The following is a 27,134-nucleotide window of genomic DNA, read 5'->3' as shown; positions in this document are numbered from 1 at the left end:
ACCTAACCCAGCAATATCATAAAATCCTACAGGAGGACGGTTTCACGTATGCTAGGTTCCTAAAGGGAATTACGCAAACAAGACTCACAGAATAGCCATACCTGGGAGGTTTATAGTAAGAAAGCCCTTCTAACAGCCGCTGCCAGTGTTTATTCAGCTCTGCCTCAATCTGATTCTGGAAAAGAACAAATTATACAAATGCATTTTAATCAGATTCCAGGATCACACTGAGGATTACATACATATTCTTTTGAGCCTTTTTAATATGCATTTTTCCCTAGAGTTGAAATACTTTTGAATACAGAATTCTGGAGTCTCTTTTTCTTTGCTTAACATTCTAACACAATCATTTAACCTTACTACGAAAATCTTGATAAACATCCTTTCTAGTGATTACATAATATTTTATCAAGTGGCTAAATCGTATCTCATTTACCATTCCTCTAAAAGCTGCTGTAATTCTTTTTTTTTTTTTTTTTTGGTCTTTTTTTGTTATTTCGTGGGCCGCTCTCGCGGCATATGGAGGTTCCCAGGCTAGGGGTTGAATCGGAGCTGTAGCCACCGGCCTACGCCAGAGCCACAGCAACGGAGGATCCAAGCCGCGTCTGCGACCTACACCACAGCTCACGGCAACGCCGGATCGTTAACCCACTGAGCAAGGCCAGGGATCGAACCCGCAACCTCATGGTTCCTAGTCGGATTCGTTAACCACTGCGCCACGACGGGAACTCCTGTAATTCTTTACTTATGTGAACAACGCATGGGAAAGAACTTTGTGTGCTAAACTTTTTCAGGATCTTAAGATATATTCCTATGGGGGTCCCGTTGTGGCTCAGTGGTTAATGAATCCAACTAGGAACCATGAGATTGCGAGTTCAATCCCTGGCCTCGCTCAGTGGGTTAAGGATCTGGCGTTGCCGTGAGCTGTGATGTAGGTCGCAGATGTGGCTCGGATCTGGTGTTGCTGTGGCTCTGGTGTAGGCCGGCAGCTACAGCTCCGATTAGACCCCTAGCCTGGGAACCTCCATATGCCGTGGGTGCAGCCTTAAAAAGACAAAAAGACAAAAAAAAAAAAAAAAAAAAAAAGGTATATTCCTAGAAGTAGAATTATCAGATGAAGGTATGTCAAAAAATATGAAGGCTCTAAAAAAAAGGTGTAATCTGGAGTTCCCATCGTGGCTCAGTGGTTAACGAATCCAACTAGGAACCATGAGGTTGCGGGTTCGGTCCCTGCCCTTGCTCAGTGGGTTAAGGAGCCGGCATGGCTGTGAGCTGTGGTGTAGGTTGCAGACGCAGCTCAGATCCTGAGTTGCTGTGGCTCTGGCGTAGGCTGGTGGCTATGGCTCCGATTCAACCCCTAGCCTGGGAACCTCCGTATGCCACAGGAGCGGCTCAAGAAATGGCAAAAAGACAAAAAAAAAAAAAAAAAAGGCGTAATGTTCATTATGTTCATTACAAGAGTAATAATTGAGTGTCATCTTAACACTTTATCCTTAGAGTCAGCCAACCGAGGATCAACATGAAGAACTGTTCCAAACTGCTTATGTACTTGGAAAGGTCCTAAAAGCCTCAGCCTCTGTGACCTAAACAGCTATAACTAAATGGAAAAGGAAGTCAGGTATGAGACGGAGAAAAGGCCTGAGTATCTCTCTCAGCCTGAGGTAGCAAGACAGTGTTGGTAGCCCTGCCCTCAGCGGCCCCTGGTAGCTTTTCAGAAAAGAAATCACTAAGGCACAAAGAGAAGTGGAGATTTAGAGAACCTGGGCAGCGAGGCTGTAAGATACACTGCACTGTAGCAGAGAGAAGTGGGGAATGCATAATGCTTATTTTAGGAACAAAATAGGAATTAATTTTGGGAATAATAAAAGGTGCTTACTTCCAATTTCAAAGAGAAGGCAGGGTTTGTGTGTGTGTGTGTGTGTGTGAGAGATATAAGCTACACAAAGAACCACAGAATCCATTCAAGAACACACCACCTACCAGTTCTCTCAGAGCTGACCTTCCAAGCAGAATTGTCCACAGTTCTCTACTGCTCCTAAAAAATGACAAAAAGCAGAGGTAGGAGTTCTCATGAGTTTCAGCAGGTTAAGCATCAAGCATTGCCATTGCTGTGGCTGGGGTTTGATCCCCGGCCCAGGAACCTCCATATGCCACGGGTGTGGCCAAAAAAACCCAAACAAACAAAAAAAACCCCAGAGATAATTTTGCTCTTTGGGGGGAAAAAAAAAACCTATATTTTAGAATTAAAGAAACAGGAATTAATGAATTATAGTACATCTTCTATTTAGTTTTTAGTATTTCAATCTCCTCCCTTCTCATTCAAACACAGTGACTAGGAGTTCCCGTCGCGGCGCAGTGGAAATGAATTCGGCTAGGAACCATGAGGTTGCGGGTTCGATCTCTGGCCTTGCTCAGTGGGTTAAGGATCCAGCGTTGCCGTGAGCTGTGGTGTAGGTGGCAGACATGGACTGGATCCTGAGTTGCTGTGACTGTGGCGAGGGTCAGCAGCTAAGCTCCAATTAGACCCCTAGCCTGGGAACCTCCACATGTGGTGGGTGCGGCCCTGAAAAGATAAAAAACAAAAAAAACCCCATAGTGACTAAAAAAGGAGTTCCCGTCGTGGCACAGCAGAAATGAATCTGACTAGGAAACATAAGGTTTCAGGTTTGATCCCTGGCCTCACTCAGTGGGTTAAGGATTCAGCATTGCTGTGAGCTGTGGTATAGGTCACAGATGCAGCTCGGACCTGAGGCAGCTGTAGCTCCGACTGGACCCCTAGCCTGGGAACTTCGATATGCCTCCAAAGGTAGTGACCAATAAGGAACAGGAATCCAGAAAAAGACCAATCTATTTTAGGACCATCACCTTCCAGAAAAATTTCTAAATTCATGACATAATGCACTTTCTCAATCAAGTAAAGTCTAACAATCATTATGACGTCCTATGTTCATTCATTTATTAATAAATTCCCATTAGGTACCACATGCAGTGCTCAATACCTGAGATTAAAAAAAAAGAACCCGTGAGATAGAGTCCCTGCCCCGAGTGAGTCCTTCAAATATACTCCCAACTGTGTGCTAACCCTAGTTCCTTCCCTCATTTATGCCCTCAGAATTTCGGGAAACATGGTTTGTGTTTTTGGTTTTTCTCTTAATCTAGAATTAAATTTCAAAATGTAACCATTAAGAAATTCACTTAAGAAAGGGTTATGAAAAGCACTGGGATTCTATTTTGGGAGATCCTAAATAAGCTAGAATAGTAACCTGAAATAATGAACACGGCTTAGAAAGCCTATCTGCAGAAGAACATGGAAGGACCTAATAAAGCAGACTCGACAGCGAATAAGAACGCCCGTTATACGGACCATGAGGATAAACGGAAAAACCTTTCCCCCGGTGAGAGCGTAACACAAAGCACTAGACCTTATATACTTAAAAATGGTCTTCCAGGATTTCCCATCAAGAGAGGATTAACACAACTAAAAATTACAAATCTCTTTCCTAAGGGTTAATGCTTTGAAGAAAACAACTTGAATTCTGCTGAGCCAATAATCACCAACTCCCACAATGGGCACTGTGGAATCACTAATCATCTTTCTGATAAGAAAACATTCACTCTTCAAAAATGAGAGCAGACCCGGTTAAGGAAACAAATATGTCCCTTTGTACTGATTATATTGAAAGGTATGAATACAGCAAATCCTAAGTAATTAAAGATCAGCAAGCTCACTATTTTAAAAAATTTAAGGTAAACCCTGAAAGAATGCCTTTTTAAAATTTTTTTAATTTTTTGCTTCTTAGGGCCGCACCTGCAGCATATGGAGGTTCCCAGGCCAGGGGTTGAATCCAAGCTACAGCTGCTAGCCTACAACACAGACACAGCAACGAGGGATCTGAGCCACATCTGCAAACTACACCACAGCTCATGGCAACGCCGGATCCTTTAACCCACAGATAGAAGCCAGGGATCGAACCTGCAACCTCATGGTTCCTAGTTGGATTCATTTCTGCTGTACCGCAAGGGGAACTCCAAGAATGCCTTTTGTAAGGAGAATAATTATCATCTAACTTATCTGTTTGATAAGTCTGTATTAGCAAAAAATAAAATGAGAGGTTTAAAATGGCACATACTTTTACTTTACCAAGGATAGCTTCCGGTTTGCACAAAACAGACTGGATACCTGTTATATAACATACAGCTAAAAATGGGGCTAATAGTACATCACAATTAATGCAAAGAAACTTATCGTTAATTGAAGGTTTGTATGTCCGAGCTAAGTCACCCTTTCTCGACCACAGATCTTCCTTTTCCCCCCTTTGCTCATACATCTTCCAATTTCAAAAGCTTGGGCATCAATGAGCTTTAATTTATCTGCGTCTGCTTTCAGAACCTTGATCTCTTAACTAGCTAGGTATGGTAGCAGTGATTCCCAGGGGACTGAGAATACCACCTCCTGTACTTAAGGGCCAGCTGCCAGGACCCAGAATTCCCTGCTTCCTCACATTCAAGCTGTGGGTATTCATTACACCAAAATCTGTACAGTTAAAACAAACAAGAGCAGCAAACAATGTCCTAAAAAAGTTTCTCAAAACGTAGTTGGCCCTCAGACCAAACACAACATGGCAACACTGCAGAATCATCGTCATCCCCCAGAGCTACTCTTTTCTCAGAGGATGGGCACGGGAAATTACATTTTCAAGTGAGCAACTGGGAGTTCCCCCACCATGGAGCAGTGGATTAAAGGATACAGCGTTGCCGCAGCTGTGGCTCGGATTCAACCCCTGGCCGGGGAACTTCCATAGGTGGGGGAGGCCACAAAAAAGTAAAAATTAAAACAAAATGAGGACTCAAATGAATTCCTAAATTACTACCACTCTAAGACATTGATGTGTCTCAGAGGAGCAGGTAAAAGACCTGGTCAGTATAAATATTCTTTACCTTTTATGCTCGATACATTGGCTTTTTTTTTGGCAGGGGGAGGGTTGGAGAGCAGGGAAAAAAGATTCTGCTACTAAACAAGAATGGAGATAGACCACTGTCCTAGAGTAATGCAGTAACTTTTAATTTACTATTCAAAAGAAAAAAATAGCTATTTCTTTAGAAATCAAAATTTTCAGGAGTTCCCATCGTGGCACAGTGGAAACAAATCTGACTAGGAACCATGAGGTTGCAGGTTCGATCCCTGGCCTTGCTCAGTGGGTTAAGGATCTGGCGTTGCCAGGAACTGTGCTGTAGGTCGCAGACACAGCTCGGATCTGGCATTGCTGTGGCTGTGGCATAGGCTGGCAGCTGTCGCTCCGATTAGACCCCTACCCTGGGAAACACCATATGCTTCGAGTGAGGCCCTAAAAAGCAAAAAAAAAAAAAGGAAGAAATTAAAATTTTCATTTGCAAAACCATGTCATATCATGCTCTTTTTGTTTTGGTTTTTTTTTTTTGTCTTTTTGCCATTTCTTGGGCCGCTCTTGCAGCATGTGGAGGTTCCCAGGCTAGGGGTCCAATTAGAGCTGTAGCCACTGGCCTACGCCAGAGCCACAGCAACGTGGGATCCGAGCCGCGTCTGCGACCTACACCACAGCTCATGGCAACGCCGGATCCTTAACCCACTTAGCAAGGGCAGGGATCGAACCCGCAACCTCATGGTTCCTAGTCGGATTGGTTAACCACTGCGCCACAACGGGAACTCCCCTCTTTTTGTTTTAAGGTGTCAAAGCAAATGTTTATTGAAAATGACTTTTATAAGATTAGCCAACATCTACTGAACAGTTATGTAAGGTACTGTGCTAAATGTCTTTAATGCTTTGTCTTACTGAATATTTCAATTTACTTATGAGGCAAAAATGTTACCATCCTCATTATCTTATCAGGAAACTAAGGTTTCAGAGTGGTTAAGTAACTTGCCTGAGGCCACAAAGCTAATTTATAATGGAGTCGGGGCTTGAACCCAGGTTTGCAGGACTCCAGAGTTTAATCATTACATTACACTGCCTCACGTTGCACCCCAGAATTCACATTGTAAGCAGGCAAGGACTGGGGTGAAGCTTTCTGACCTACAATGGCAGACCACATCCTAACACAGTGGCTAGCACACAAGAGAGGCTCAAAACATACATGGCGATGAGCAAATATTAAAGAATCAGAGTGATCTGAGTCTGTTCCAGACTTGTACTCTAACTGGAACAGAAAAACTATAAAAAAAAAACAAATACGGAGAAGTGCTAAGAGAAGGCCGAATAAAGAAGAAAATGGAAGGGAATCCTCGTGGAAATGAGTGTCACTGGTTCCTCATTTAGGGTCTCAGCACAATGAGGACACAAACAAAGCTAGGACCTTCCTGCTCATAAGCTTAGGGCTGGAAATGACAAACGACATTAGACATACGTCACACAATCAGCAAAAAGTAGACAGCGCCAAAGTGGATGGTCCTAACCACCAGACACCCCAAAGGACTACGACCATATGGGACAGCAAAGAATCAGAGAAGAGAGATCGCTGGGGACTGATCCTCAAATTGAGACCTGGTAATGGGAGCAGGTGATTCTCAAGACACAGCAGACACGGCAGGAATGAGAATGCTCGTTCAGGGTTCACGGTAACATCTTCTCTATGTGTTTTCAAGAAATGAATTAAGTGCTACAATATCTCTCATTTATGTGTGCAATAAATACGAGGGAGCTAAGGGTTTTGGAGAGAAATTAAGACACAGAGATTAAATCGCTTGCCTCAAAGGTGAGATTAAAAAAAAAAAAATTACTGGGAGTTCCCATCGTGGCGCAACGGAAACAAATCCAACTAGTAACCATAAGGTTGCAGGTTCGATCCCTGCCCTTGCTCAGTGGGTTAAGGATCCGGCGTTGCCATGAGCTGTGGTGTAGGTCGCAGATGCGGCTCGGATCCCGTGTTGCTGTGGCTCTGGCGTAGGCCAGCAGTTGTAGCTCCAATTAGACCCCTAGCCTGGGAACCTCCATGTGCCATGGGTGCAGCCCTAAAAAAAAAAAAAAAAATTATTGACTTCCAGTCCAATATTCTAGCGAACAAGGAATTCCATTCCTAAAAGAATGGGAATTAATTGAAACTAGAAATTATCTTCCTTAGAGAGATTCATGTGGTTGGAAACTTTTGGATGAAAGCAACTAGATGAGAAATAGTCTGAGTTCCCCTGGTGGCTCTGGTTACTGCTGTGGCCAGGGTTCGCTCCCTATCCTGGGAACTTCCACATGCTGCATGGCCAAAAATAACAACAGTCCTTTATTAATAATTGTGTCCTTTTGATAGAAAGACTGAGACACAGCCAACCTACTCTGAGATAATCCTTTTGAGAAACACAGTTAACTACTCCACGTGGAAAAAATGAATAAAAGTTGCCACCGCCCATGGATGCTGACTCCACAGAAGCACACCTCTCCTTCGTGAACTGAAATTTAAGCTAGGCAGCATGCTTTCAAACCACAGCTGTTTTCTCGCACCCATTAACTTTAGAACACAAGAGATAACCCCAAATGCCAATATTCGAGCTTTCTGCCAAACCCTCAGTGATTCTCCCAACTGTGAGTGATTTAAGAGTACTGCTATTCCACTTTTGACCAGTGCCAACTCGTATTAACATACACCTTCTTACAAGCTTCAGAATCACCTCAATATTACCCTGAAAAGGATTAATATTTGGAGAAACAGACTCCAAGGGTAAGGTGGCCTGTCTGTGGTCATCTGCAAATCAGCAGGCACCAGGAACAGAATTTCAGTTTTCTCTTAGCTCAGACTTCTAGGCATTTCAAACAGAAGGCTGCTGTTCAGTATAATCCCAATCATTATAACATGCTGACCAGCACAAAAAGAAAGAAAAGATTGTTCCTAAAGCAGGCTATGCACAAAGCAGGGCCTAGAAATCCCAGGTGTCATTTCTGCCACTTTCAGGTGTGAATGTGGTAGGTTCCCCCAGGATGAAGAAAGCATCTTTCAGGCAAACTAACCGCTTCCCTCTCCTTGCCCTCTCTTTCACTGAAGAACGCGCCTGGCCCTGCAGGAGCTGACCTTTACCCAAGCTCCACAAGGACTGTAAGACAAGCCTAAAAAAAGGAGAGCACAGCGACCACAATGCTGCCCGATACAAGAGCTGACATGAAAAACAGCGGAGGAGAAAAACACAAACTGCTCCAGAAATAGTTCGATGGAAATTCCAGAGAAGAGAAATCTCACTTGAAACTTTACATGATTAAAAAGTATCATCACAATGGAAAAAAAAAAAAAAAAGTCACTTGAGCAGAGAGGCGCAGGAAGTCGTACAGAGAACAAGGGCAATACTTGTCATAAATATTTACTCAGAGCCTATTCCATGCTCTTCGGAGTGTTGAGTAGTAGTGAAAAGCCAAAAAAAGTAGCGAAACACTGCAGGCACAGGGAAGAAGTGACAAGGGGACGGTTAGCCGGGAGGGTGGCCGCGAGAATGGAAGCCGCTTCGAGCTGTAAGTGGAAGATGGAAGTGTGGCGATCTGGTTACAGATCCAGAGGCAGACACACGCCTGTTCGAAGCCTCACCGGACCCCTCCGCCAGTTCTGAGTTGGGTCTATGAGTCATCTATCCGTAAAACACAAGGTGCCGCTCGGAGTCGTGGGAGTTCAAGGAGATAAAGCCATGGAAAAGAACGCGCCTCGCCAGCCCGGCGCTGGTATCGCTCCAGAAGTAAGAACTGTCTCTTTCTTTTGAGTATTTTATCTTCCCGTCCCCAAAGCCCAGTACAGTGCGTGGGGTGTCCGCTGACGGAATCAATACAGGAGAAAATGAATAGATGGATGAATGAAAGGCTGGGCGGCCCAAGAGGGCAGAAACTGCAGGAACGTGGCTCGGCGACGCCCGAAACAGACCTTCCATGGAGAGCACATGCGGGACCCTGGGGAGCGCCGCCGGGAAGGGCCCAGGAGGCTGCGGCGGGGACGGGGTGGGGGCTCCCCGGGCGACCGCGAAGCGCCCCGTCGCGCCTCGAGGGAGCGTCACGCCAGCCAGGAAGCGGGAGGGGGGCGCCGAGGGACGCGCCACGGGGAGAGGGGAAGAAGGGAAAGGAACCGGAGACCGGAGGCGGGCGCCGAGGGAAGGGGTAAGGCACCGGCCCCCTCTCCGAGAAGTCGCTTCAGATGCCCGCGCGCCGAGACCGTTTGGCCGTAACCGCCTCCATCCCGGCGCCCGTCCGCCTAGCCGGCCTTCGCCCCGCCACTGCCGCTACATCGTGCCCTCAAATCCCGCCCCGCTTCCGGCTCGGATTCGACCCGGCGCCTAACAGCCACCCCCGCTGACTCGGCCCGCTCCGCACCTCACACACGGCCCGGTGGCGGCCGCCGCCATCTTCGCGCGCGCGCGCCCTAGCCCCGCCCCCAGACGCCGCGCCCACGTGACCGCTCGCCTCCGGGGCGTGGACGGGGCTTTTCGTCACGTGACGGCGGGCGGGGCCAACATGGCGTGGCCCGGAGCGGTGAGGACTCCCGGGCGAGGGCGGTCGAGTCAGTGAGGGAGTCGGTGGAGGAGCGACACCTACGCTTGAGGTGGGAGACGTTGGAGCGTGACCTGACGCCAGCTCCTTGCCTGCACAGAGTGATCATTCAGTGGCGCTTCCCTTCTGGCAGCAGGAGAGCGGATAGAGAACGTGCTGGCTGGGTGAAGCTACCGCTCTGTGCCTGGCGAGGATTGAGGAGCCCAGAATCCAAGGCATCTCCAGTCACCCGGGTTTCCCCGGGGTCCCAGATCTAGAGACATGACCCGAGAGTGCGCTCCTCCGGCCTCTGGGTCCGGGGCTCCGCTGAGCGGGTCCGTGCTGGCAGAGGCAGCGGTGGTGTTCATAGTGGTACTGAGCATCCACGCAGCAGTGTGGGATCGGTACTCGTGGTGCGCCGTGGCCCTCGCCGTGCAGGCCTTCTACGTCCAATACAAGTGGGACCGACTGCTACAGCAGGGAAGCGCGGTCTTCCAGTTCCGAATGTCCGCAAACAGTGGCCTCCTGCCCGCTTCGGTGGTCATGCCTTTGCTCGGACTGGTTATGAAGGAGCGCTGCCAGGCTGCGGGGAACCCATACTTTGAGCGCTTTGGAATTGTGGTGGCGGCCACTGGCATGGCAGTGGCCCTCTTCTCGTCAGTATTGGCTCTGGGCATCACTCGCCCGGTGCCCACCAACACCTGTGTCATCTCGGGCTTGGCTGGAGGTGTCATCATTTATATCATGAAGCACTCTCTGAGTGTAGGCGAGGTGATAGAGGTCCTGGAGGTCCTGCTGATCTTCGTCTACCTCAACATGATCCTGCTGTACCTGTTGCCCCGCTGCTTCACCCCTGGAGAGGCTCTGCTGGTATTGGGTGGCATCAGCTTCATGCTCAACCAGCTCATTAAGCGGTCTCTGACTGTGGTGGAAAGCCAGGGAGACCCCTTGGACTTCTTCCTGCTGGTGGTGGTGGTAGGGATGGTGCTCATGGGCATCTTCTTCAGCACCCTCTTTGTTTTCATGGATTCAGGCACCTGGGCCTCCTCCATCTTCTTCCACCTCATGACCTGTGTGCTGGGCCTTGGCGTGGTCCTGCCCTGGCTTCACCGGCTCATCCGCAGGAATCCCCTGCTCTGGCTTTTTCAGTTCCTCTTCCAGACGGAGACCCGAGTCTACCTCCTGGCCTACTGGTCTCTGCTGGCCACCTTGGCCTGCCTGGTGGTGCTATACCAGAATGCCAAGCGGTCATCTTCTGAGTCCAAGAAGCACCAGGCCCCCACCATTGCTCGGAAGTATTTCCACTTCATTGTGGTAGCCACCTACATCCCAGGTATCATCTTTGACCGGCCACTGCTCTACGTGGCCGCCACCGTGTGTCTGGCGGTCTTCATCTTCCTGGAGTACGTGCGCTACTTCCGCATCAAGCCCCTGGGCCACACGCTTCGGAGCCTCCTGTCCCTATTCCTGGATGAACGAGACAGTGGACCGCTCATCCTGACCCACATCTATCTGCTGCTAGGCATGTCTCTTCCCATTTGGCTAGTCCCCAGGCCCTGCACACAGAAGGGTAGCCTCGGGGGAGCGAGGGCCCTAGTCCCCTATGCCGGCGTCCTAGCCGTCGGTGTGGGTGACACCGTGGCCTCCATATTCGGCAGCACCATGGGGGAGATCCGCTGGCCCGGAACCAAAAAGACTTTTGAGGGGACCATGACATCTATATTTGCCCAGATCATTTCTGTAGCTCTGATCTTAATCTTTGACAGTGGAGTAGACCTAAACTACAGCTATGCTTGGATTCTGGGCTCCATCAGCACCGTGTCCCTCTTAGAAGCATACACTACGCAGATAGACAATCTGCTTTTGCCTCTCTACCTCCTGATACTGCTGATGGCGTAGCTGCTGCACAGCAGCCATGGAGGAGACAGGGACATGGGGAAGATGAATGGTCCTCACAGCTGCCAGCCCCTTGGGCGGGAAGAGCCCAGGGGTGAGATACAGATTTAATTTTTCAGTCGATTCAGATTTCAAATAAAAATCAAAGCACTCCTGATTTTAGTTTTGCTGATACTTAAAAAGCAAAAAAAAAGGCAGTTCCCGATGTGGCTTAGCGGTAACGAAGCTGACTAGTATCCATGAGGATGCAGGTTTGATCCCTGGCCTCACTCAGTGGGTTAGGGATCCAGCATGTCTGTGAGCTGTGGTGTAGGTTGCAGATGAGGCTCAGGTCCAGCATTGCTGTGGCTGTGGCTGTGGCTGGCTGCTGCAACTCCGATTCAACCCCTAGCCTGGAAACCTCCATAGGCCTCAGGTTTGGCCTTAAAGAGGAAAAAAAAAAAAAAAAAAAAAGGCGATCCTTGGTGGCTCAGTGGGTCAAGGATCTGGCAATGTCACTGCTGTGGCGCAGGTGCTAGTTCAGTCCGTGGCCTGGGAGCTTCCGTGTGCTGCGGGGCATGGCCAAAAAAATATTTTAAAAAAGCTTAAAGGATAATGCAAAAGTTCAAAGAGCTTGTGTGTCTTAGGGCTTCCCTCCCCTAAGTCCTCAGGGGGCTGGAGGGGACCAGTACAGCAGGGTGGTCAACACTTCAGGTTTCTGGAGTCAAACTGCTGGTCAGCATCCTTGGCTGCACCACTTCTTAACTGTGTGTGTGGCTTTATCACTCTGGGCCTCAATTCTCCTGTTTGCCAGATGGGATTAAGAAGAGCCTGCACCTCATGCGGTGTCGTGAGATGACACATGTCCAGCCCAGGGCCCACACATAAGTGTCAAGGTGTTACGTAAGTGAGGAAAGTTGTCATTGTTACCCAAAGCCAGTTCTCATCTCAAAAAACAGGCAAACCAAAGGGTTACGTGGGGTGCACGTGGAAACAGAGTGACCCTGCTCCCTTGGTTTCATGGGGAGCGGAGTCTGGGCGGAAAATAGCCAAGCGTGTGTGGTTTCTCCCGCTTGGGGTGGGAAGAGGTGACGGGGAGAGGTGGGATTGGCCTGCAGCATCCCCAGAGAGGCTGGAGGAAGAGGATTCCATGCTGGGCCAACTACCCAATTCAGCCAGCAGCCACCCGGTCTCAAGGTCTCTGCTGCCTGGCTGAGTGGGGCCAACGAAGGGCAGGCTGGACAGCACAGGGTCCTTGTCAGGGACTCCCTCCTAAGACTTCTCACACTCAGTCATGTCCACACTTTTATTTGTCTCGTCTCCTGGCAAGAAGTCAGAGCCAAGGGGTGTTCCTGTTGTGGCTCAGGGGTAACAAACCCAACTAGTATCCATGAGGACTCGGGTTTAATTCCTGGCTTCACTCAGTGAGTTAAGGATTCAGTGTGGCCGTGAGCTGTGGTGTAGGTCGCAGATGTGGCTTGGGTCTGGCGTTGCTGTGACTGTGGTGTAGGCCAGCAGCTGTAGCACTGATTCCATCCCTAGACTGGGAACTTCCATGTGCCACGATGTGGCCCTAAAAGGACCAAAAAAAAAAAAAACCAGAGCCAAGGGGGCTGGTGAAGTTTCCTGAGAGTCTAGAATCACTCTACAGGGGAGGGGGGCACACTCCAGCCTGTGAGGGCAGAGTCCGGCCTCTGCCTGGTTCCCCACCACATGCCCCCAGGCCCAGCACAGCCTGGCACGTAGCAGGAACTCAGACCTTTGCCAAACGGATGAACATTTGCCATCCCTGAGAAGACAGCATAGCTGGTTTCTCAAGACTGGACAAGATTCTCCTTGCTTCTCCCTACCCCAACAGGGAGGGGCCGAGCAGGAAGAGGTGAGAACTTTGGCCCACTAAGGCCAGAAACCAGGAGCTGTGCTCTAGGAGCTAGTGCTTCTGCCTGGGTATCAGTGCCAACCCTTTCCTCCAGAGCAAAGTACTGAGATGCTCCTTGGGGGCTCAAAGGAGACTTAACAAACTGGTCCCTTGGCTCAGGCTCCCCGCTCTGCTTGCTGAAGGAGGCAGTGACATGGCAGGGACAAGCGCAGGCCTTGCCCCACTGACTCCCCTGGTGGCCTTGGTTTGTCCACTTATTTGATGGGGGCTGGAAATCAAGGTCATAGCTTCATAAGCCGCTGAGGCCAGGCAGGTAATGCAATGAAGGGAAGAGACACGCAGGGCACGTGTGCCTATAAGGAGGCAGCTCCAGCCAGTTGTCACTTAGGCTAGACCACAGGCCCTGGGCTATTATTGATCTGTTTGTTCAAGAAAGCTTAGAAACCTAGATTTTGGGGCGAAAGCTCAGTTTTAAAAAGGTTGTGGTTTTGTTTTTAAGGCTGAGGCCCAGACAAAACGCTTCTGCATCATAAAATCGGCTGATGGCCCCCAGTTTGCAACCTCTGGGCCAGACCCTGGCCAAGCAGGTTTTGGATTTGGTAGTTGTTCCTGCAGGTCTGGGTGTCTGCCAGGTGCCCGAGCAGGAGAGAGGAGGCCGGTGGAGGCCCTGATCTGGCCCCTTGACCATGCAGGTGGCGAAAGGAGCCCAGAGAGAAAGGCTTGGCCTGAGGCCGAAAGCCAGTGGGTCACACAGCCAGGACCAGAATGCCTGGGTCTTCCCTCCCCATCTCATTGTAGAGGTCGGAAGCCACAAGCTCTACATCCGGCTGACCTTGCCAAACCCCTGTACAGCCAGGGGACCTAGGCGGGTCACCTAACCTTCCCGTGTGTCAGCTCCTTCACGTGTGACCAGCACCTGCCTCAAAGGGGTGAGGATGCAGTGAGATAAAGCATGAAAAGCCCTTGGCACCCCGAATGCCCCCTAGGTGCCACTTTTATTAATATCACGCTAACCTCGCCAGGCGGGGCTGGGGTAGCTGGGGTGCCGTTCAGCAGGGTTCTCATCCTGAGAGCAAGGCTGCTCGGGAAAGAAGGATCAAGATGCCGCATTCGGAAGTTGTTTTTATTCCCGTCTTGCACGGTCATGAGCAGCAGTTCCATCTGAGAGGGAAGAGCCACGAGAAGCCGGCAGAGAAGCAGCCAGAACCCTTTCCTGGCCGACAGGCTGCCTCCAGGGGAGGCTGTGTTGGGCCAGGAGAGGCAGAGACAGAGACCTCAGGAAAGGCACTCGGCCCAGGCTCTTCAGACGCAGGCAGAAGGAAAGCCCAGGACGAGAGGTGCGGCTTCCCCGCCACAGCCGGGCGGGCAGGCGAGGCGTTGGTGCTGGTGGCCCCTGGCTTCACCCGGGAGGGGGCAGCGGCCCTGCCCTGAGAGGCTTTAGGTGTACAGCGGGGGAAAGGGGAGCTCGGCTGTGGGCTGGAGCCTGCAGGGGACGGGGAGATGACCTTGAGGTGCCCGCGGCAGTGCTGCCAGCCTGCAGGTCCTCTGCGGGAGACTGTCTGGGGCACACACACCCCCCTGTCACCTCCTACCAGTTCTCCGGGCTCCACACGGTGTCAGCGGCGTCCATGAGGTGGAACGTGTAGGCCTGGCGAGAGCGGTCGGAGAGGTTCTGCTCGCTTTTGTGCACCACTTCTCCGTGGATCAGGACGAGGGCCCCTGGCAGGGACACTGTGTCAGCAGAGCACTCCGGGCAGCAAGTGACATTCCTCCTCCCTCCAGCCCCGAATGTGGCCTGTACCCTGTGAGCTCGGGGGCCTGCAGCCTGCCCCAGCATCGGAGGCTGTGCTGTTGGACAGGGGCTGCCCTGGGATCAAGTCCCTTCTGTGTCCCTGGCAAGCCTCAGCAGGACCATCCCCTTCCATGGTGTTGGCAGAACCAGGGAGAAGCTCTCTGTCCTATGCCAGCCAGCTGGGGCATTGCCCATGAATGTGGAGTTGGGGCCCAGGTTCCCCGTTCTGAAGGGTGGGAGTTCCCGCTGTGGTACAACAGGATTGGCAGCATCTCTGCAGCACCAGGTCACAGGTTCAATCCCCCACCCAGTACAGCGGGTTAAAGGCTCCAGTGTTGGGGTTCCTGTCATGGCTCAGTGGTTAACGAACCCGACTAGGATCCATGAGGATGTGGGTTCCATCCCTGGCCTCGCTCAGTGGGTTAAGGATCTGGCATTGCTTGAGCTGTGGTGTAGGTCGCAGACGTGGCTTGGATCCCATGTTGCTGTGGCTCTGGTGTAGGCCAGTAGCTATAGCTCTGATCTGACTCCTAACCTGGGAACCTCCATATACCGCAGGTGCGGCCCTAAAAAGACAATAAAAAATTTAAAAACTCCAGCGTTGCCGCAACTGCAGCACAAGTCACAACTGCAGCTCAGATCTGATTCCTGGCCTGGGAACTCCATATGTCATAGGGAGGCCAAAAAAGAAAGAAACTAAAAATAAATAAAAAGGAACATCATGCTGGAGTTCCCTGGTGGATCATCCAGGGTTGCCACCACCACGGCTTGGGACACGGCTCACTGCTGTGGCATAGTTTTGATCTCTGGTCTGGGAACTTACCAAAAAAAAAAAAAAATTACTTAAAAAATATAAAAAGAGCGTTCCCAAGGTGGCACAGCGGTAATGAACACAACTAGAATCCTTGAGGAGGCAGGTTCGATCCCTGGCCTCACTCAGTGGGTTAAGGATCTGGCGTTGCTGTGGCTGTGGTGTAGGCTGGCAGCTACAGCTCCTACTCGACCCCTAGCCTGGGAACCTCCATACGCTGTGGGTGCGGCCCTAAAAAGCAAACTAAATACATACATACCTACATACATAAAAGGAAGGATGTGCTGACGGCCAGCATCTGTGAGCACTTGTGCGCCACTTTACCTGTCATCTCACTGGCTTCTCTACTTTGCATTTGGGGAAACTAAGTCTCAGGTTCAGTTTCAGTTGGTTTCCCAAAGAGGTAGCCTGGAAGTGGCAGGGTCTGGATTCTAGCCTAAGCCGGGAGACCCTGCTGTCGACCCCGCAGCTTCCAGACCCCCCCATCCCCACCCCGCCCAATCCTCCCTCCTCTGTGACTTCCCAGCCCGCGGGTGAGCTGGGTGGCCGAGCAAGCACAGGCCCCTGGGCACCGCCAGGGACGCCCCCCTACCTCTCCGCACTGGTGTGGGCACAAAGAGGTTGTTATCCCGAGCTGGCTCAGACCCAAGGAAGCTGGTGCCCGGGGCCGAGCCAGCAGGGGCCCGGACCATCCTTCTCGACACCCCACCTGCGGGCCAAGATGGGGCCGTTAGCCTCTCTTTTTATCGGGTCCTTCTCTAGAGGAAGGGGAGATGAGTGGGCAGGTGTCCTCACCTGTGTGGGAGCCGGGGATGAACCAGAGGCAGCCGTTCTCCAGCGTGGCATCCTCCAGTGCCATCCACATGCCCAGCACCCGGCCCAGGGGCTCCGTGTACAGGAAGGAGGCGTCCTGGTGAGGGGAGACTGCAGCCGCCCACCTGGGCATAAGGAGCCCGGCCCCACCTACCCTGGCCTCGTTTTGACTCACTTCTCAGGGTCCCCCAGGCCCAGCCTTCCCCTGAGCAGTGAGAATCTCAACACCTCTCTGGGCAAAAGATTCACCGTTCAAAGCTTCGGTTTTCTAAACCATAAACCGCCCGATGATAACCTCACCCCGAGGGGTTGCTGGAAGATTCTGTGAGATGATATACGCAAAGTGCTTAGTACAGGGCCCGACGTGGTAATTGCTGCCTAAAAGAGCAGCTGCTATCATTTAATTTTTTTTTTAACAGCCACACTTGCAGCATATGCAAGTTCCCAGACTAGGGGTAGAATCAGAGCTGCAGCTGCTGGCTTACACCACAGCCAGAGCAACCTATGCCATAGCTTGCAGCAATGCCAGATCCTTAACCCACTGAGTGAGGCTAGGGATTGAACCCACATCCTCACAGACACTATGTCAGGTTCTTAACCCACTGAGCCACAGAAGGAACTTCAGCTGCTATTGTTTAAATCCAGCCACGGAACTCGAGCCACCATCTTTAACCAGAGAGCATCTCTGGCCACCAGATGATTCAGTGGTGTAAGACTGGGAAGCTGAGGAGTTCCCTGGTAGCCTTGTGGTTAAGGATCCCGCATTGTCACTGCTATGGCGTGGGTTCCATCCCTGGCCCAGGAACTTCCGCATGTCATGGACTGGGAAGTTGGGGCAAAGGAGGAGGCAGATCAAACATGCACATTGAAACGCCGCCTGCATGAGGCTGGGGCGCAAGCAGGATGGGGGAGCCCTGGACAGGGGACCTGAGTGTGTCACAACCACAAGGGCTGCCGGTCTCGCCTCATTCTTTCCTGGGAAACCGTGTGTTCTCCGAGCACCAGACTTTAAGAGGGACTTTGACAATCCAGACCAAGGTGGGGACGCCAAAACATTTGGAGGAGGAGTGGCCAATACTCTGATTTCTCTTCAGATCGCATAAATCTTTCGCCTTTTACTCAAGATTTCCGTGGAGGAGGAATGGCCAAAGGAACCCACTCAGGAGACGGTGCTTGGCCCGAATGGTGGGGCGGAGGGGCCTCACAAGGGGCCAACCTGGGCTCTCGAGCGGAAAGGAAGAGCTGCCTGCAGGGAGTGAGCCTCCTGTCACTGGAGGTATTTGAGAGAAGCAGATCATGACATCCAGGGGAAGGGCATCTGTGTGCCCAGTGATGAGACCAGCAGCTTCTCTGTTCAGTCTCCTCCAGAGAACTTGTTAAAACACAGATTCCCAGGAGTTCCCTTGTGGTGCTGCAGGCATTGTCACTGCAGTGGTTCAGGTCACTGCTGTGGCATGGGTTCAGTCCCTGCCCTGGGAGCTTTCACATGCTGCGGGTGCAGCCAAAAAAAAAAAAAAAAAAAAAGAGAGAGTTCCCATTGTGGTGCAGTGGAAATGAATTCAACTAGTATTCACAAGAATTCAAGTTCAATCCCTGGCCTCGCTCAGTGGGTTAAGGATCTGGCCTTGCCGTGAGCTGTGGTGTAGGTCACAGATGCAGCTCAGATCTGGTGTTGCTGTGGCTGTGGTGTAGACCAGCAGCTACAGCTCCAATTTGACCCCTAGCCTGGGAACCTCCATATGCCTCAGGTGCAACCCTAAAAACAAAAAAGAAAAAAAAAAGAAACACATACACACAGATTCCCAGGCCCTTGCCACCCTTCCTGACTCAAGATCTCAGAGAATGGTGCCCAGGAATCTGTATTTTTAACCAGCAAGGAGTTGCTGCTGGTTCAGGAACCAGTGCAAGGGTTCCAGCATGGCCCCCAGTCCGCACTTTCGAGAAGGAACAGGCCCTGCCTGGGGACATCTTGGCAGGCACCTTCCCTCCCTCTGGAGCCCTGACCAACCCCAAGTCCCAGATCTCTCAGCGGGGCCCTGTCACCAGCCTGCGCTCAGCTCACCTTCGCCACCAAAGTGAGGTTGCTGCAAGAGAAGGGGGGGCCAGGTTAGGTGGGGGAGCATGGGGAGGGGCAGGGGCCACCCCGAGTTGTCTGAGTGGGATGTTCTTCCCCCCCACCGTGTCCATCCCCAGGGATTCCACATCAGCACCCAGCTCTGGAGCACCGACTGTGTGCCAGGCCCAGAAGGGCTGCAGACTGAGTTCCTGGTCTGCCCACACACGTGCCAAACGCAAGGCTCAGGTGAGGGCAGCAGGAGAGGCTGGGGCCCAGGCCAGCCTCTGGGCTCTAAGGTCAGGGATGGGTCCTCTCTTCCAAGGGAGCTGGAAGGCTTCCTGGAGGAGGTGGCACTGAGCTGGGCCTTGGACACAGGGAGCAGAGCTTTTCAACAGCCAGGGAAGGGAGGAAGCGGTCCTCGGGTCCCCTTCCCTTCTTGTTTCGTTTTTGGCCACACCCACAGCAGGTATCCACCCCCCTTCCCTTCTGCCCCCAAATATTAACTGAGCCCCTGCTAAGTGCGCAGCATGCTAACCAGAGGAGGCTGATTTTATATGTTCTCCCACCAACTTAATCATGCCTCAGGGAAGCAGCTTGTATGGGAAGGCTTGGTATATGCACTCAGCCCTTTTGACGGAGGGGTAAACTGAGGCCTGGAAAGCAGAGGAGCTCACCTTAAAGATATACATGCTCTGCACCACCACGGGCATCTGGAGGCCCAGACTCCTGGCCAAGGCCTGCAAGGGGGCAGAGGTCACGCTGCCGGCCCGCCCACGCTCACGTCGGGGCGCCCGCCCTCTCCCAGCCCTCTGCTTACCTGCACCTTGGGCGAGTGAGTGATGCACCTGAAGACAGGGTCATGGGCGTGCAAAGCTGCGGACAGAGGTGGGCCGACAATGGTGCCCAGCAGCCCCACGACCCTCCCACGTCCAGGCCTGGCACCCAGGATCAGGCCGCGCTTTCCCATACTCCACTATTCCACACGCACTGAGCTTCCTGCTTACTTATAACCGAGGTGTGGGACCACAGATACTTTCCCCTACCCATGGCCTTATTCTCTGTGTGTGTGTGTGTGTGTGTGTTTGTCTTTTTTGCAATCAAACCCGCGGCACGTGGAAGTTCCCAGGCCAAGGGTCAAATTGGAGCTGCAGCTGCCAGCTTACGCCACAGCCACAGCAATGCCAGATCCTTAACCCCCTGAGCGAGACCAGGGATCGAACCTGCAACCTCATGGATCCTAGTTGGGTACTTTACCACTGAGCCACAACAGGAACTCCATCATGACCTTGTTCTTGACCTTCTAGCCCTGACCGCCCACCCTGCAGAGACAAAGGGGCCCATCACCTGGTGGCAATCTAGGTACTGCTGCTTACTCTGCAGGACTGCGAGCACCCTTTTCTCTCCTGCGCCTTAGTTTCCTCCTCTGTACGATGGGACTAAAAGATGGGCTCAGCCTCCCGGGCTGCTGCAGGCCTTCATGGGCTAATGTGTGTGCAACCTCAGCCCGGGGCCGGGCGCAGAAGAGCCACGCTTCTCATTATTTGCAACTGTCAGTATCACGACAGAATGAGGGCTGAACGTATTAAATGCCCCTGAATTGTGCACTTTGAGGTGGTGAAACAACGGTAAATTTTATAAGCATGTTACCACAATTTGTAAATAAACAAAGCTACTGTGAACTAACTTCAAATTTAAAAAGCAGTCTTCAGGGGTTCTGTTGTGGCACAGCAGAAACAAATCTGACTAGGAACCATAAAGTTGTGGGTTCGATCCCTGGCCTCCCTCAGTGGGTTAAGGCTCTGGTATTGCTGTGGCTATGGTGGAGGCTGCCAGCTGTAGCTCCAATTGGACCCTTAGCCTGGGAACCTCCATACACCACAGGTGCGTCCCTAAAAAGCAAAAAAAAAAAAAAAAAAAACTTTGTGGGAGTTCCCTGGTGGTCTAGTGGTTAGGATTTGGTGCTTTCACTGCTTCAACGTGAGTTCAATCCCTGGTCTGGGAAGTGAGATCCCACATCAAGGTGCTATATGCCCTGGCAATAAATAAATAAATAAAAGAACAGTCTACAAAGTAAATTTTAATGCATGAGCCTGAAAAAAAGGAGGGTGGTTTCTTAGCTTAGTTTGGGGGGTCTCAGAACAGGGACTGTGTCCACATATGAGGTGCTCTTAGAGGGACCCAGAGATCCCACATGCTTGGGGCCGGGATCATCCTCAGGCCGGGCAGTGGACAGCTAAGGGGTCTGTGTCTGCATGGGGGGCTCAGGTGAACCCCTCTTCCCAGTGCCGTGATGGCAGGGCCATGGGACTGGCATCAGAAGATGCAGAAGAGCAGGGCTGTGGGGGAGCCTGCACCCAGAAATGCCATTTGATGGGCCACTAACTTACTGTTCCCTCAAACTCTTCAGACCTCAGTGTCCCCCAAGCTCCTGCTTACCATGGCCGATTTTGTTGATGGCTTTCTCCGGAGGGACCAGGAAATTGCCTGTGGCACAAGGGACAGGTAAAGGCAGAAAGAGCTGGAGTCCAGCCTCTTGCGGGCATCTGGCCTCAGAACCGCCCACCTCTAGGGCCCAGCTCCAAACCTTTCTCATCAAAGACACCCTTCTCAAAGAAGAATCGGATCTTGTCACCGCTGCTCAGGAAGTAGTCTGTGCTGCCCTGTGGAGAGGGGGCAACGGGGGGGTACTGAGAGTGTCACAAGGTCAGAGGTGGGCCTGGCGGAGAGGGAAGAGGTTTCAGATGCGTCCCACCCCACACCACTAGCGCTTCCCAAACCTGTCCGCTGCAGCACAGTGACTGGCAAACCCAAGCGCCCAGAAGAAGAGCTAGAAACGGAGTCCCTGCTGTGGCGCAACAGGATCAGTGGTGTCTTGGGAGCACTGGAACGCAGGTTCCACCCCCGGCCTGGCACAGTGGGTTAAGGATCTGGCATTGCCACAGCTGTGGCTTAGGTCACAACTGTGGCTCAGCTCTGATCTCGGGCTGGGGAACTCCATATGCCTGGGTGCAGCCAAAAAAGGAAGGAAAAAAAAAAGCAGAGCTAGAAAATACAAGCATGGAATTTCTTAGAAAGGTTTTTTTTGGCTGTACTCACAGCCTATGGCAGCTCCCCAGCCAGGGATGGAATCCAAGCTGCAGCTGCAGTGATGCCGGATCCTCAACCTACTGTGCCACAGCAGGAACTCCCTCTTGGAAATTTTTTCATAAACCCATGACTCATGCTCAATATGGCAGGAGACACAGGTGCTAGGTCAAACAGGCCTGGTTCCCAGTAGCCTTGGGCCATTTGTTTTACCTCTCAAAGCCTCGGTTTCCTCATCTGTAAAAGGGGAATAATAATAATAGAACTGACTTCCCCTGGATTGTTGGAGGTTTCAGGGAGAGGCTGAATCTTTTTGCTTTTTTTTTTAGGGCCACACTTGTGGCATATGGAAACAGCCACACAAAGGGTCAAATCAAAGCTATAGCTTCAGCCTGCACCACAGCCACAGCAATGCGGAATCTAAATCGCCTTGGACCTACATCACAGCTCACAGCAATACCAGACCCTTAACCCACTAAGCCAGGCCAGGGATGGAACCCGCAACCTCATGGTTCCTAGTCGGATTCGTTTCTGCTGCGCCATGACGGGAACGCCCATGTTTTAAATTTCTCAGCATCATATGATACAATGCTCCAGGAAGATACCCCATGTTTTCCTTGTGACTTTAGCCACCCTGGACCACTATGTATATGCATCTTCCTTCATGGTGACATGAGTGGCACCCATGCCCCTACCTGGGTTTCAAGCCTTGGTACAACCCCACTCCTCCCTCACCGGCTCAACCCTGCTCTCCCAGGTGCCTGCATGGCTCAACTCCGTGATCCATCTGGCCCTTTCAAAGCCTTTTCCACTGAAAACTAAGTGTTTTCAACATTCTTAGCTCCTCTGCACTAAAATGAGAGTGAGAGGAGTTCCTGTCATGGCTTGTGGAAACGAATCTGACTGGCATCCATGAGGACGCAGGTTTGATCCCCGGCTTCACCCAGTGGGTTAAGGATCCAGTGTTGCCATGAGCTATGGTGTAGGTCACAGACACAGCTCGGATCTGGCATTGCTGTGGCTGTCGTGTAGGCCAGCAGCTACAGCTCCAATTCAACCCCTATCCTGGGAACCTCCATATGCCATGGGTGCAGCCCTAAAAGGACAAAAAAAAAAAAAAAAAAAAAAGTCTGGGAAGCATAATTGAAAGATAATGACTGCCAAAGACTCTGCTTAACACAGTAATTCATAAGGGAATTATGTTCAGAGGAGAATTCCAAGAATCACACAGATATGGGCAATAAGAAACACTGAAGTGAATTTACACATCGATACAAAAGAGATCTAGCCACAAGGGCAATAATTGCATCCTGCCGAATCCAGTTCATACCCATTTCTATGGATGGGTAAGGTATCACGTGAGTTTTTATCAGTTCTGCAGAACTCACAGTCATCAAATAACTCAAAGACAATGAAAGGTGAAAGTAAGCCAGAAGGGAGAGCGAGACAGGACACCTGCCGATCTTTTTTCTTTTAAAGTCTTTCACAACATCAGTAGTGACTATCAAGGGTTTACTGAATACCTGTGCCGCCAAATGAAACCAACCGTTTGGAGGAAACTCATTCGGTAAGTAACCCTTTTTCCTGTGGAAGCCCCCAGTCTGCTTTGCACGCCTTCCAGTCATTGTAATTCCCTCTAAGGCCACCAGATGGCAGAAGCTCCTCACTATGGGTAAGACTGAGCCCAATGACTGAGCCTGGACCACAGCAGGCTTTGGAAGTCCCACCACTGGGCAGGCTCATAAATGTAAACAATGAAAGGTTAAGAGAACTATGTGGGAGAACTCCTGGGTCTCAACTTACCCATCTCAGGCTTTACTGAGTCCTATCTGGTCATGGGGGGAACAGAGTTCCTGTCTCATGGGAGGCTGACTCACCAGGTGGGCCTCATCCGAACAACCTGGCTCACTCTGCCTTTTGGGGCAGGAAAATTTCTAAGCACAGCAGAGCAGGGACAGCATGAACTTGATATCAGCCCCACCCGGGTTCAAATTCTGACTCTCAGTCATGAAGCATGTAGTTCGGGGCAGGTGAGCTAAGTCTCAGTTGCCCCACCTGTCAAATGGGCACATGATGCTGACTTACAGATTCATAACAGGGAATGAAGGAAATATGCCTTTAAGACATTTAGCCTGGAGCCCAGCCCACGGGAAAGCTAGGGCCCTGATTCCCTATCAGAATGAAGCTGTGGGCCTTGGGACCCTCCTTTTCCAGGCTGCTGTTCCAGCTGAGCAGCTGCCCATCAAAGACCAAAGGCCATCGTCACCTGCTCCAGGCACCCACCTGGGCTCGCAGCTGCTCCTCCTCCTGGGTGGAAAATTCCGTGCGGCAGTGGCGAGGGACATCCATCTCGGCCACAAGCTCGCCAATCCTCTGCTGCATGGCCACACACTCGGCTGCAGACAAGAATCCTTCCAGCACCAGGAACCCATCCTCCTGGAACTGCAGGCAAAAAGGAGACTCAGGCATCCCCCTGCCCTCCAACGCTCTCCACGGGGACTGACTCAACCTCTCCCCCAACCCAAAGCCCCGAGAACACAGACCAATGGTCCTGTGCATCGGCCGAGCTGTCTAGTGCCCAGTGAGGAGAATCAATGCTGGCTGCTTGAATGAGGTGGGAGGGGAGGTGTCCACCTAGTGGGTTTGGGTCGACCTCATTCATTTACTCAAGTAATATTGCCATCTACCCTGCACCACACATGGGTTGGGGGGGTTGGTTGTTTGTTTTTTCTTTTTTCTTTTTTCCAGGGCATATGGACGTTCCCGGGCTAGGGGTTGAATCAGAGCTGCAGCTGCTACACCAAAGCCACAGCAATGGAGGACTTGAGCCACATCTGCGACCTACACTTCAGCTTGTGGCAACTCGGGATCCTTAAGCCACTGATCAAGGCCAGCGATGGAACCCACATCCTCAAGGACACTGTTCGGGTTCTGAACCTCATGAGCCACAATGGGAACTCCTTGTTTGTTTGTGTTCTTTTGTTTGGCTGCGCCCACGGCATACAAAAGCTCCTGGGCCAGGATCAAATGCACAGCAGCCACCCAAGATGCTGCAGTGACAACACCAGATCCTTAACCCACTGTACCACATGGGAACTCCCACGCATGGTTTTAAGAGCTGGAGATTCTGTAATGAGCCTGCCTCCCAGCAGTTACAGTCTGGGGAAGGAGACGCACATCAGACAAACCATCACGCCAGGGAACTTATCACAACAAAGGTCACCAAAGTTCTGTTTATCTAACCCAGAACACAACACAGCTGATAGAAAAATATTTACTGAGATGGGACTATGTTCCAGACAGATTGTGAGATAAAGAAAAAAATGCCAGGAGTTCCATCATGGCGCAGTGGTAACGAACCTGACTACTATCCATGAGATCCGGGTTCAATCCCTGGCCTCGCTCAGTGGGTTAAGGATCCAACATTGCCGTGAGCTGTGATGCAGGTGGCAGATGCAGCTCGGATCCTGCTTGGCTGGGGCTGCAGTGTAGTCTGGCAGCTGTAGCTCTGATTCGACCCCTAATTTGGGAACCTCCATATGCAGTGGGTACAGCCCTAAAAAGACAAAAAAAAAAAAAAAAAGAGAAATGCTAAATGCAAATTAGTATCCTAATTTATGAGAATTCAGGCAAGTGCTTTCCCCTCTTGGACCCTCAGGGCATCAGAAGCGGAGCCCAGGGGGGTCTCCTCTGTAACACTTACGGCAGCCCACGGGTGGCAGCTCGGGTGACACCGTGATAACTTTTTAGACTCAAGGGCTGAATACCAAATATTGCCTCAGCATAGGAAGGTAAATTTTCTTTTTTTGAGCTTTTCTGGGGCTTTTTTCTTGCCATCAGGGACAAACGTGGGTCATGTTTTTTTAAGTTTCCTCGCTCTAATTCCCACGGGTTAGCCTTTCTCCAGGCTGAAAGCCTCGGCCACCCGGCTAGGGTGGGGTGAGGGGTGGGGTGGGGGGATGGGGGTAGGATGGGCGGGTCCGTCCCTCGCCAGCCCCGCCCCTTCCCGGACTGACCAAGGTTGTGTTACCCCCCCCCACTTCACCGCCGCTAAGACGCTGTGTTTTGCTCTGGTTTCATCACACACTCAGTGCCACCCCACCCAGGTGCTGTGGCCTTGGAGGGTCCCTGGCTGAGTGTGTGGAAGCTAGGGGATCGGGCTGTAAAGGGACCACCTGGGCTTCGGTTTCCTCTTCTGAAAAAATGTAAGGGGGTGGGGTGGACTTCCCAGGAGACTACTCTAGGTGCCAGGCTCCCCCCTCCCAACAGACTGTCATCACCCCCCCTTCCGCCAGGCCCCTACCTTCTGGAGCTGCGAGGGGCTCAGGTTGGCCATGAGAATCTAGCAGGGTGCTGCTCGGGTGGCTTAGGGTGCTGAGCCCAAGGCCGGCCGGCCTGAGAGGAGAAAGGTCAGGAGGGGAGAGCGGCCTGGGAGAGAGAGGAGAGAGAGCCAGGGAGGGCTTAACCCTTCCCAGCCCAGACAAGACCCAATCCCACCTCAACCCCTCCCCTTCCCTCCACCAGAGAAAACCCAACTGTCCTTGGGTGGGGCTGCCCTGGCCTCCACCCCAGCCCCACACCCTGGATCCATCCCCCCACCCCAGCTAATCCAGGATCAGCCATTTCCCATCTCCTGTGTGGTGTGTAAATGCCCCCTTCTAGTTTCTTTCCAGAAACGTCTCCCGGCCAGCTGTTCCCCAGGCGCCCAGAGGCTGTGTTCCAGGAACGTCTGAGCAGACAGAAGGACACTTGAGCCCAGGTCCCACCACTAACTGTGACCTCTGACCAGTGTCCACCCCTCTCTGGGCCCCAAGCACAATTAGAAAGTGCCCGGGAGCTCCAACATGACCCAACAGGATCAGAGTTCCCAGGGCTTGCACAGAGGGTTAAGGAACGGGTGTTCCTGCAATGTCAGTGTAGGTCAGTGTAGGTTGCAACTTCGGCTCAGACCTGATCCCTGATCCAGGATCCACATGCCGCAGGGTGGCCAGAAAAAGAAAAAAAAGAAGTGGCCCAGCCACCAGCACCGAGGTCTGGGTGGGCTGGGAAGCAGGGGTGGGGGAGGGGGCTCTGCGGTAGCTTTGCCTCCCAAAGGCGGAAGAGGGCCTGGGGGAGTTCCCATTGTGGCTCAGAGGGTTAAGAACCTGACTAGTATCCACGAGGATGCGAGTTCAATCCCCGGCCTCACTCAGTGGGTGAAAGGATCCAGTGTTGCCGTGAGCTGTGGTGTAGGTTGTAGACATGGCTCGGATCTGGTGTGGCTGTGGCTGTGTTGGGGCATAGCTGACCTCTAGCCTGGGAACTTCCGTCTGCTGCACTGCGGCCCTAAAAAAAAGGAAAAAAAAAGAGGGCCTCAGGGGACT

At 51.7% G+C, this 27,134-nt stretch overlaps 3 protein-coding genes across 9 annotated transcripts in view; 1 reads left to right on the top strand and 2 right to left on the bottom strand.

The window, feature by feature from the left end:
* The window catches only part of NUP188 (nucleoporin 188), a 53,377-nt gene extending 43,973 nt beyond the window's left edge, over nt 1-9,404 (bottom strand). For 4 of the 6 annotated variants that reach the window (XM_021069833.1, XM_005660505.3, XM_021069837.1 and 1 more), the window contains exons 1-3: nt 9,306-9,404; nt 1,981-2,035; nt 102-175 (exon numbers count right to left, since the gene is read on the bottom strand). In XM_021069833.1, coding sequence (XP_020925492.1) covers nt 102-175; nt 1,981-2,035; nt 9,306-9,337 — 161 coding nt within the window. In that variant the 5' untranslated portion in view covers nt 9,338-9,404. The remainder of the gene's footprint in view (nt 1-101; nt 176-1,980; nt 2,036-9,305) is intronic. The other 2 variants (XM_021069842.1, XM_021069847.1) reach the window with 1 other exon arrangement.
* On the top strand, nt 9,416-11,514 carry DOLK (dolichol kinase). The gene has a single exon (XM_001928919.5). The coding sequence runs from the start codon at nt 9,744-9,746 to the stop codon at nt 11,358-11,360; it is 1,617 nt and encodes a 538-aa protein (XP_001928954.1). The 5' UTR covers nt 9,416-9,743; the 3' UTR covers nt 11,361-11,514.
* On the bottom strand, nt 14,192-26,945 carry PHYHD1 (phytanoyl-CoA dioxygenase domain containing 1). Of its 2 annotated transcripts, XM_001928841.5 has the most exons (11): nt 26,075-26,284; nt 24,055-24,213; nt 21,272-21,347; nt 21,124-21,171; nt 19,505-19,560; nt 19,362-19,424; nt 18,694-18,715; nt 16,614-16,742; nt 16,411-16,527; nt 14,808-14,934; nt 14,192-14,698 (listed from the first exon to the last, which is right to left on the bottom strand). In XM_001928841.5, exons 1-11 carry the CDS (start codon nt 26,105-26,107, stop codon nt 14,653-14,655), a joined length of 876 nt encoding a protein of 291 aa, XP_001928876.1. In that variant the 5' UTR covers nt 26,108-26,284; the 3' UTR covers nt 14,192-14,652. The 2 variants fall into 2 exon arrangements, with proteins under 2 accessions (XP_001928876.1, XP_013849376.1); XM_013993922.2 differs by lacking the exons at nt 14,192-14,698; nt 14,808-14,934 and adding an exon at nt 16,026-16,226 and having other exon boundaries at nt 26,075-26,945.

Source organism: Sus scrofa, chromosome 1 (genome assembly GCF_000003025.6).
Source record: "Sus scrofa isolate TJ Tabasco breed Duroc chromosome 1, Sscrofa11.1, whole genome shotgun sequence".
Taxonomy (NCBI): domain Eukaryota; kingdom Metazoa; phylum Chordata; class Mammalia; order Artiodactyla; family Suidae; genus Sus; species Sus scrofa.
This window is presented reverse-complemented; position numbering and strand designations above follow the sequence as displayed.